This window comes from Triticum urartu, chromosome 5 (genome assembly GCF_003073215.2).
Source record: "Triticum urartu cultivar G1812 chromosome 5, Tu2.1, whole genome shotgun sequence".
Taxonomy (NCBI): domain Eukaryota; kingdom Viridiplantae; phylum Streptophyta; class Magnoliopsida; order Poales; family Poaceae; genus Triticum; species Triticum urartu.
In genome coordinates, this window is record NC_053026.1 from 584,758,192 (window position 1) to 584,769,195 (window position 11,004).

At 48.2% G+C, this 11,004-nt stretch overlaps 1 protein-coding gene and 1 long non-coding RNA gene across 2 annotated transcripts; both read right to left on the reverse strand.

Annotated features, from left to right (window-relative positions):
* Nucleotides 1-2,411: 2,411 nt before the first annotated feature.
* LOC125506151 lies at nt 2,412-4,021 on the reverse strand. The gene is made up of 3 exons (XR_007282594.1): nt 3,834-4,021; nt 3,582-3,635; nt 2,412-3,496 (listed from the first exon to the last, which is right to left on the reverse strand). It is a non-coding gene; the product is annotated as an uncharacterized LOC125506151 (long non-coding RNA).
* A 4,395-nt stretch (nt 4,022-8,416) lies between these two features.
* On the reverse strand, nt 8,417-10,501 carry LOC125506152 (endo-1,4-beta-xylanase 3-like). The gene is made up of 3 exons (XM_048671014.1): nt 10,406-10,501; nt 9,767-10,276; nt 8,417-9,677 (listed from the first exon to the last, which is right to left on the reverse strand). The coding sequence occupies exons 1-3, from the start codon at nt 10,418-10,420 to the stop codon at nt 8,559-8,561; spliced, it is 1,644 nt and encodes a 547-aa protein (XP_048526971.1). The 5' UTR covers nt 10,421-10,501; the 3' UTR covers nt 8,417-8,558.
* Nucleotides 10,502-11,004: the final 503 nt, after the last annotated feature.

Sequence of the window (11,004 nt, forward strand, 5' to 3'; positions counted from 1 at the left end):
TCTTCATTCTACATAATGAAATTGAAAACTTGTGAACAAAATCACAAATAAGTGTTAAAAAGTAAGAAAACATGAGGATCCTTAAATTGGTGATACGATTTACATGATACTAACTCCTTCCATATACATAGGTCCCCTATCAAAATACTGAGAAAAAAGAGAAGTGATTAATGCCCATCTCATGGGCCTCGCATACTTGGACAGACGATGTAAATGAAATCCATATATTAGCTAAATTATAAGGTGCTTCCAATCAAAACAAAACATGTATAAGGGAAGGAGCTACTACAACTTGTACAGTCCCGAGCCACCACGCTGCTAACACACTCATTGTCCAGTGTATGCAAGTCATCTCTTCCTCTCCCCATCACAAGTGACATGTTCAAACTCCAAAGTCGATGGATTGGATCCTTCAATGCGAAGACACCAAATTTTGAGCTCCAAGGTGCAACCTTGTAGCCTTCATGGTCGGAGAGGCCAGATATAGTGCACTTTTGAGAACGAGAAACATTCACATGATGCAGTATATTGGCCAAGGTAGCATACTATCAAATTTATAGCCGATTATATTTTTATACCTCTCATAACATAGAGATTGACAAGATATGATGATTATCACTTGAGAATATATACCAGCAACAAAAACATCCACAAAATATAAACACATATCACTTTTAAAAAGGTAAAACTTTGAGACACAGCAAAACACTATATGCCTAGATGTAAAAAATGACAAAAGGAGAATAGGAATAAATATGAGGACGTGGAGTATTTGAACCCGAGCTCACATGCTCCTTGATGAACAGTAAAATCCGAAAACACAGTAAAAAAATAAAAATAAATAATTTTTTATAAACATTTATGGAAGTTTTTACTTCTTGCAAATGTTTTTGATGACATGACATTCGTGTAGGTCTGGGCAAAAAAAATCGACGCTCCAAAAGATTTGTTCTCGGAAGCATTTTGGAGCATCGATTTTTTTCTTTTTGTCCAGACCTCCACCGATGTTATTTCATCATCAAAATTTGCAGGAAGTTAAAATTTTCATCGATGTTTAAATCCAGAATTTTTTGAATTCTTTAACTATTTTTTTTGGATTTTACTGTTCATCAGGGAGCTTGTGAACTCGGGATCAAAAGAGGACTTTCGTATATATGAGTCGAATTAAATAGAGCTAAGAGCTAATAGCTTATGTACATCTGGAGAAGCCAATATTTTAAGTTTAGTGCAAGGAAGTTTCTGCAGAAAATGAAGTTATTTAGTAAAAATGATATCTTTTTACATCGTGCCGTCCAACCCCCTAACACTCATTATCATGGCTCATCCATATCTTTCGGTTTCAACAGAATAAAGTTACCGCTAATTAGAAGCTCGTCATCTTCCCTGAACATGCATTGTAATTTCTAGATTGAAATACCTATGAGTTTTCCATTTATTATGATAAATGTAAATTCTTAATACTGAATGATAATTTTGTTCATAATTCAGCATTAAGTTTGTAAACCAGAATTTTGCATGCATACACAAAATAGTTATGTAAAATTTTGTTAAGTGACAAAACATGTAAATATGGGAGATGGTAGAAACTAAAGTACATGATTGGAGATAATTCAAGTGTTTATAGCCAACAATTTTGAACATGTACACACACTGCTGAACTGATAGGAAGCAAAACTCACCGATGGTCTAAGACTTCTTGTCACCAGGCACATCTCCTCTTCGCGTGAACGGCCTTCGGCGTCGCCAAAGCAATAACCTCCAACTCTATGGCATCAAGCTCAACCACCTTGCCCATAACCTTCGCATGGTGTGGTACGAGTACGAACCAGTGGCGGAGCCAGAAAATATCTACAAGGGAGGCAAAGTGCTACTAAAACAGGTTGAGGAGGGCCAAAGTGTTGACAAATAGTTTTTTAGCAGCAAATTAGTACACTGTTCATAGCAAATTACATGCAAAATCATGGTGTTAGGGGGGGGGGGGGCAGGGCCCCTGCTGGCCCCCCTGTCTCCGCCACTGGGTACGACCTAGTGAGACCAGCTTAGGACTTTGTACAACTAAAATCATTAAGTGGACAGTTGATCAAGCACAAACATAGACATGGAGAGAGAAGAATAAAAATTCTAATATATTCACCTGATTGTACCAATCATCGTCTTCGTATTGTCCGCAATGAACATTTGTTTCACCGGGAAGTGGACCCCCAAATCTATTGGCTTGTCTGTCATAAACCCTCGCCACAGATGGATTGCAAGCTATAAATTTAAGTTTTCAGAAAGGAAATGTCATGAGACCATTGCCCATCAGATCTTCATTGCACCACAGTGAACACATGAGAAGCATCAAACTCACAATGGACTTGCATGGTTGATCCATGCATCCTTGGTGGGCTACTTCTTGGGTCCTCTGATGATAACATTCCCAAACAACTCCTCTGCATCCTCCGGCATGGTTGGCCAGATGCCCCTCTCGAGGTCCAGTATTAAGGTTGGCCTTCGGGCTGTGGGTACAAAAATCTATATTAATTGTTAAAAATGCAAAGAAATCATAAATATGATTCATGCATAGACACCTTGCTGGAGAGGACAATCTGACAGAGATGGAAAAGAGGTGTGAAGGAGGGATTCTCCTGGCTGTCATTTTCATCGCCAAGGGTGCTAGTATAGGGAGGATATGGAGGAGGTACTCGTGCTCACCGCAGGTGACCATCCCCGACCGGCCATGAATCATCTTCTCGCAGTGTGATGGAACTGACCATCCCCAACCGGCCATGAATCGTCCTCGCAGGTGATCGTCCGCGACCAGCCATGGATCATCCTCGTAGTGCGATGGAACTAACCATATACGAATGAATTGAAGTAGCTAGAAAATAAAACTAAAGATATTTTTAAAAGAAATAATAATAAGTAAGAAGAATGGTGTCAAGGGAGGGAGGCTGGATCTAATGTGCAGCGGAGGACTGATCATTATGTATATACTTTGGCTGTGTTAAACAGTAGAAATATTTAAATGTTTGACCAATTTTTGCCATGTTAAACAGTACATAAATATGACGTATGAGCATGTGCGGTGAACTGCTCACTATGTATATATTTTGGCTGTTCAGCATTGAGAAGATGACACTGATCCAAAATGATTATATCAATTTAGCATCATTTGTTCAGACGATGCCGAAATATTGTGAGTATAGAAATAAGACAAATATGACATATAGTACACTAAATGACGCCTTGAATTTCATAAAAGTCTGTTGGCCAAGTAATCAACAACGAAATTCTAAAATCAACCAAGAATTCTACCCTGCACTCAAATCTTCAGTTGACCAAATTATATATATCAAGATGAGAATAATGTACCATGATGCAAAAAAAAGATGGAACCAATATGCTACAGGAAGTTACTGAAACAACAAAGCAAACATGAATTATATCACCTAGAGTGGTCATCAACAGTGGCAGCAGCTTTTCCTTCAGCGCACTTGGTAATATAGCAGACAATCTAGACACTCCATGATTAGTTTCCAAATTCATAATTTCAATGAGAGAAAACAAGAATGGAAGCTACAAAATGTATCCATATCTACCTATGGGCAGGCTCACGGGTACTGCAGATTGTGTTAAAAAATCGTACTCTCTCCCTGTATTAATTAGTATGTTACTATAAGCAAAATAGGCAGCGGCAGTGCCTTAATAAGAATAATTATGCCATTCAAAAATAATAAGAAGAATCATTATACAGGACACAATGGCATACATGGCAGCATGAAAATCACGGCTCACAAGATTCGGAGATATACATACCAACAAAAAGACAAAGAAAAGCTGAAGAACCACACCTGCATTAGTGCATCGTCCCGAGCACGACACAGATAGACGAACACCCTTGAGGTCGGGGCAGAGCGAGAATCCTACCAGGCCAGAGGCGTGCTCCAAATCAGGGACGCATGCGTGCATACTGACACCTCCACAAGCTTGTCTGTGCAACCGCAGCTTCATTCGCTCTCGCAACTGCTCGGGTCGACGCAGCTGCGCAGCTGCTGCTCCATCCCCTCGCCGCTGCTCAGGTTGTTGTGGCCTTTCCTCTTTACCTTCGCTCCTCAACTTGTGCACCGCATTTGCCACCTAGTCTGGCCGCCCCCGCCGACCCGGGATCGTTCCAACGCAATATTTCCGTCGGTATTCTGAAAATCTGCAGAAGAGGTTGTGAAACATCATCAGTCATCAGGAGTGTACCCTGCATACAGAAGACCAAGATTGGTACGTGCATATAAAACAGAAAAAATTATGGATACATTTGAACATACAGAAGACCAATCTAATTTGCTTGTAACAAAAAAAATTATGTGTATCTTATATAAGAAGAAAATCTACACAAACAGAACAGGGAAAGAATGGAAGTTTCGTAGGCGAAATTGTATTTGTCCTTATACTGGCAGGAACAAGCAGAACTGTCTCAAACTACGACATGCAGGGTAGCACATCGAAAATAAAGGGACCACAATAAACATAAAAGCACTGAAGACAGAGAAAAATATACCCGCATTCTCCTTTCGAGAGTAAGTCTTACAAAGTAAGATCATCCAACTTCTTCTCAAGTTTATTCTTCGCCTCCCGGAGTGCACTAGCTACATTTGCAGTCTGAAGAAGCAATCATGCATAAGAATACTCACAATGGACAACAATAAAACAAAGACGTTACACAAGCTCAGGAATTACGAACAGTAACATTTGCAAAAGAAATCAGAGATAACATTAGATTAGGATGCTTTTCTTTTAGGTGAGATAACATTAGATTAGGATTAGGACCATCTCTAAACCTAAACAACATTAATCAGAAAAGGTGGTGGGCTCTCCCTCTCAACCTCGGCGACATAGCCAGCCTACCTACATTCCTCAGAGTCACCTATCTTCAGCAACAAGGAAACAACATTCAGAAGACCCTAATTTCAAACACTAATCCCCTGCTCGTGCTGCTGCCGGTGAGAGGAAGAACCCGGGCTCCAATTTCTGCAAATTGCGCTTGTTCATTAATTTCAAACGCAATTGATCATGTATTCTGCATAAATGTTGCAAAAAAGTTAACTGAATGTGTTCATCTCCAATGTCAAAGAAGTTAACTGAATGTTCTTGGTCTGGATAAACATGTTCTTCAGTTAACTGAATGTTAATAGAAGTTAACTGAATATTTGTAAATATTGCAATATGCCATTTAATTTACTGAATTGAGTTGAGTTGAGTTGTCATGCTGAAATGTTGCAATGTTGATACAAAAAATTCAGTTAACTTTTCAACAGAAGTTTGGAAAATTTCAAACATTGTTTGCTCCAGATTTTGGATGCTCTTGTTGCATTCAGATTATGAGAATGATTAAGGGTTCAGCAATCAGATTATCATTATGACCAGAACAGAGGAACAAATATCATGGTTAATGTGTAAAAAAATCAGAAAATGAAGTTACCCACTTGAAGTTATTGTAGTTACTCACTTGAAGTAACCAAAGAATAAAGTGTAAAGAATAAATTTTCAGAATAAGAATAAGAACAGGGGCCTGAGGATGTTCCCATCTGAATTCAATTATCACCAGTACTGTTCATACTGAATTTATATTGTATGTTTATCTACTGTATGTTCACCAATACTGAAAGCATACAAAGTGTAAGGCTAACTGAATGTATACTGTATGTTCACCTGCACCAATGGAAGCAACATCCAATCCTATGCAATACTCCATTCCTCCTCCAATCGTTGCACAAACCAATCGCTGCACAAAATCAGCTCACCTGCTTGCTTCAACAGACAGACATCACCTGTAAATTCAGAAGACAGCCTTCGCCGTGGGCGAGCGGGGAGCAGAAGCAGAAGCGGCAGCGACGGCGCCAGTGCAGCGAAGAGTGCAGATCCTCCATCATCAGCCCGCCAACTCAAGGAGCAAGACAAGCACGTGGCAGTGGCATGTGTGTGGAGCAAGTCTTCGTCTTCCCCATGCCCTGGTCGTCTTTCCCACGCCGCCGCCGCCGGAGCTCGAGGTCTGGAGGAGGTGCTCGAGGACGAGGAGCGGGTCATCGAGCGCCGCCGTCGAAGCCGGCAAGGCACGAGCTTTGCAGAAAAGGGGATCCCTTCCCTCTTGATCTCCTAGTGCGGACGGAGAGAATCGGCGAGACGAGGGGGAGAAGGCGGCCGGCGCGTGGCAAGGCGACGGAGCAGGCGGCGAGGCAGCGGAGCAGACAGCACGCGTGACGAGGCGACGGAGCAGGCGCGATGAGCTGTTGGTCGACCACGGCGGAGATCGGGAGCCCTCTTTCTCGGCGGAGAGGCGGCGGCTTGGCTTGCAGACAAGCGATGGATCGCCTGAGGCTAGCGAGGAGTCCGAAGGCGAGCGACGAGGGAAACGAGGCGCGGAGTAGCAGGACGTTGGGCTGGTCGACGAGCTCGCGGCGGCGCAGGAACCCTAGCGCGTGCGAGGGTACTAGAGAGAGGATCCGCTCGCGTGAGGAGAGGGAGGGGAGCGGTTCGTGCGTGGGGTGGGTGGGGGCAGGGGACAAAAAAACCGGTGAAAAAAAACCAGCGAAAAGAAACCGGACGAAAATTGTGAGACAAAAATAAAACCGAAACGCTGCCTACCAACTGAGACGTTAGGAGTAGAGATGCATCAGGTTATAAAGGTCATTGGACTTGGATGCGTCGATTAAAGGAGACACCCTCTTGATGCATCGTCTTTTTTTGGATGGACTTGGATGCATTGGTTGATGCATATAAATAGAACAGCAATGCTATATGTACGATGAAACTTCATCCGACGCAGGTACGATTAGCGACAAAAAACAGTTTCTCGGCCATAGCATACAGCATATATCATGTGTCTAGACGTACAAGCTTCGGACAAAAAAAAGTCATACCAAACAAGTGAACGGGTGGAGACACCCCGACCCCCGTGCCGCCCACCCCAGGCGACATGGGGGGGCCCAAAGCCGTGTCGCCGATGCTCCAAGACGCCTCTCTCGCGTCGCTGCCGCTGAAGGGGATGCCGGCGAAGCCCGCGCATGCCCAGGGAAGGTGGCTGCGGGACGCTCCTGCCTTCTAGTGGCGTCGCGGTGTGGGAGCCTTGGGTGCGGGGCGAGCTCCAATCCAGGTCTTCCGACGTTCCTCCTGGTCGGCCGCAGTGCCATCTCTAGCTATTCCTTCCGCGGTAGCGCCTCCCTCCTCTTGCCCTTCCTTCCGCAGTAGTGCCTCCCTCCTCATGCCCTCATGGCGACATGCGTGATTTTGGGCGGCGGTCCTATACTTGGGGGCCACGATGGAGTGCTCCCGCGTGCGTCGGCGCCTCTTGCCGCTCATCCGCCCGGCGCTAGCCGATGCTGTGAGCCCTGGCTGCTGCTTTGGTGTGCCGGTGGCTAGTCTGCGTGATGGTGCTGCAGGTGGGCCTGATTTGGGCGTGCATCCTTATGCTAGGTTGTAGTGTAGATCTTGCGGTCTTTGGCAGCATGGTGTCGTGCACATGGTGGATGCTAACGTGTCTGCTTCGATACCGATGAGCGTGGGCCTGTGTTCTCCTGCGTCCATGCCTCACTAGCATTCTCCCGTAGCAGCTTCAGCCTCGGTGCTCAAAACGTTGCGTCCTTTTCGGTTTCTTGGCTCGCCGGCATCTTGGCGACTCTGGCATCCTCGGTCCAGACATGTGTCGCTGACGCTTTGACAACCCTCGCATCTCGTGTGTGGGCTCTCTACACCTTGTCGTCGCCTCTCTGACCACGACTGCCACCCCTTGCTTCGCCTCTCCTCCGCCGGGTCCAATGCTCGTGCACCCGGCGGTCCTCGTTGCCATCCCTCGGCGGCGGGCATAGCTCTCCTTATGACGTGGCGACCCCACCTTCCGACCTATTCCCGTCAATGGATCTTGTCCGGCGGCTTTGGGATTGTTCGGACATAGGCCAGGGAGAAATCCCTGCTTGACTTGCTGATGCTAGCAGCGGCTACACTAGCGGGTGCCATCCCCATCCTGGAGACGTTGCCATGGCCTTTCTTCGTGCCCCTCTTCAAGTGCCGGGGAAACCCCGGGTCTGGTTTCACGGATCGGACGGCGGCAACGTCACGACGTTCTTTACCTTCATGAAGGCATCGTCTTTGTTTCTCGTGTTGTGCCCTGTGATGAATTTTGAGATTTGGGACACCACTTCGGTTCAGGGCGTTTTCTTTGCTAGGGTAGTTTTGTGCTATGGTGTGGCTTTTGTTTGGGCCAAGCATCTCATTCCTCTTTGTTCTTGGCATCATGTTTTTTACCCCATCTTGTGGTTGTTTCAAGCGTTGTATCTCAATTGTACTCATTTCTACTTCTTAAAGACACGCAGCTTTGCGTATTCAAGAAAAGAATGTCGTACCCACATAATTTTCGTACAGTAAATATTATTTTTTCATCGTTTCATACAGTAAATATAGAGCACTTTATTCCTTAACATGTTAATCACATCAGCGTATGACCGATGTAACATAAATGTAATCAGATGGGTAAGTATCTATTCTATGTATACTTGTATAAAAGTGTAGATAGATCCACCATCAGGCACTCAGGCATCGCCCAAATCCACCATGAGAGTTGTGCTGTCCCCTTTCTCCACCGTGAAGGTCTTGAGCATCCGACACCCCGTCGCCGTGGTGACCTCGACGAAGTATCTGCCGTGGAAGCCCCTGAACATGAAGTTCCCATCGCCGTCGGCGCTCCCTCGCACGTCCGTCTTCCATTCCCTCTGGAGGTTCAGGAACATCTGGCCAGCTTCGTTGACGGTGCCGTCGGCGTCGACGAGCCAGGCGTCCTGCCGCCACATCGTGCCCTGCATGAACCCCCAGAACACGACGCCCTCCACCGCTGGGTGCGCGTATGCCTCCCGGAGCACCACCTCCAGGTCCTTGGCGCGGAGGCTCACGTCGGGCTCGGACACGTCCAGCTCCGTGAACCAGATGGGCACGCCGGTGGTGGCGAGCCTGTCGAGCGCGGCGCAGATGACCTCACCGATCGGGTTGCTCACGTGGCCCTGCAGTCCGATGCCGCGCACCACCGCGCCGCAGCTCTGCAGCCATGCGACCTGCTCGGCGTACTTGTCGGGGGTCGCGTTGGGGTCGTTGCCGCACTCCACGTTGAAGTCGTTGACGAAGAGCGCGGGCTCCGGGTCCAGCCGCGCCACCTCCTTGAACATGAACGCCGGCACGTGGTCGTCGCCGAGGCGGTCCCGGAAGAATTGGCCGTGCAGCATCTCGTTGTTGACGTCGTAGTGCGGGAACTTGCCGGCGTAGCGGGACACCAGGCCTTCGAGGCGGCTCTGGACGGCGGACTTCAGCTGGTCCTTGTCGAGGTTCTTGACCCACTGCTGCACGTCGCCGTCGACGGACCAGAAGACGCAGTGGCCGCGGACGCTCTTGCCGAGGCGGTCGCAGAAGGCGAGGAGCGCGTCGGCGTCGGCGTAGTTGAGCTGGCCCTGCTGCGCCTCGGTGTGGTACCACTTGAGCTCGTTCTCGAAGACGGCCCAGTCGAAGTGGTTGGTGAAGAAGTCGAGGAAGGCCGGCTTCTGGATGACGGACGTGTTGATGCATGACCCGAAGGGGAAGGCGTTGTCCAACTGCACCACGCGCACGGACGCCGCCGCTCCGGTCTGCCTTCCCAGCTTCAGAATCACGTCCCTCTTGCGCGCCTGCATCATTAGGTGCCACAAAAGCCCACGTCAATAATTATATATGCAGGCGGCACATGGTGAAACATGGCTACGTAGTGCACGCTCACCTTGTCAGTCTTGTCCTTGAGTTGCCTGAAGCGCGCCTCGCGGTCTGTCTGGAAGACGCGGAGATCCATGACCTTGACGTCGACGCCGGCAGGGGCGCCGTGGACGTAAACCGCGGCGCTGCGCGGCTCCGTCCTGAGGCGGAAGGCGCCCATGATCTCCGTCCACCCGCCAGCCACGGCGCAGACCGCGCCACACTCCACCTGCAGGCTCTCATTCTCATCATCGTCCGTAGTGACACCAAGGTTGACGCGCACCGGGTGGCTCGTCCCCCACGCCGCGCCTGCGCCCAGGCTGATCCACCCGGCCACGCGGTACGTGACCCGAGGCTTCACGACGCCCGTCGTGATAGTCTGCCGCAGGCCATCCTTCTCATGGGCGCGGCCCGCCACGAGGACGTACCGGCCGCTGGGCTTGCTGCCATCCACGCTGACGGGGAGCATTGCCGTCTGCTCCTCATTGTGCACGGACAGCGTCGTCATGCCGGCGAGGCTATCGTCCACGTTCACGTCCTGAAACAAGCACACATGTGTACCATGCAAATGAATGAGCTAGACTCATGAACTCATCGTATGTACAGTAATATATACTCGAGCGATCATGTGCTACCAGACTTCCGCTAGCAAAGTAGGAGCACATACCTGTCTGCCTGCCATCTATCTTACGCGAGCCGACTGACCGAGAGTTCTGAAGAGCGAAACAAGCAGAGCTAGCTAGGTAGCTCTTTCTGTTGTGGTCTGCACTCTGCACTGCAGCTCTTTCCAGTGGCTGCGGTATTTAAAGGGAAATTTTGGCGGCGGCCGTCGATGTCTCGAGATGGATACAGACAGACACAGTTGAGTCGTATCACAATCACAATCTAAAGAGTAACGGTGAAGAGTAGCAACGAACCAGGCACAAACCGGAAGCAACGAACGCTCTGTGTATGCTGCTGCTCTCTCGTCTCTCTCTCTCTCTCTCTCTCTCTCTCTCTCTCTCTCTCTCTCTCTTTCTCTGGTATGCTGCTGCTCTTGAGTGACACTGAAGATTGCACAACACGAAAGGTAGCTAGCCAAAGGCCGCCCTCGCCACCGTATATTTCACTTGCATATATGTCGGCGGCCGGCCGGTGACGATCGACGGTGTAACTAATTCGTGATTTGTTGAAGCGTAGAGCGTTGGAATGCATGGCTTCACGGGACAAAAAACGGCTAAAAGCGTGTAACCGGTCTGTGCTAGAGTATGGACACGACGATTGTGC

Coding starts and splice junctions, on each gene's coding strand:
- LOC125506152 (XM_048671014.1), bottom strand. Junction 9,678..9,766: donor TCAAGGACAAGACTGACAAG/GTGAGCGTGCAC, acceptor CTAATGATGCAG/GCGCGCAAGAGGGACGTGAT.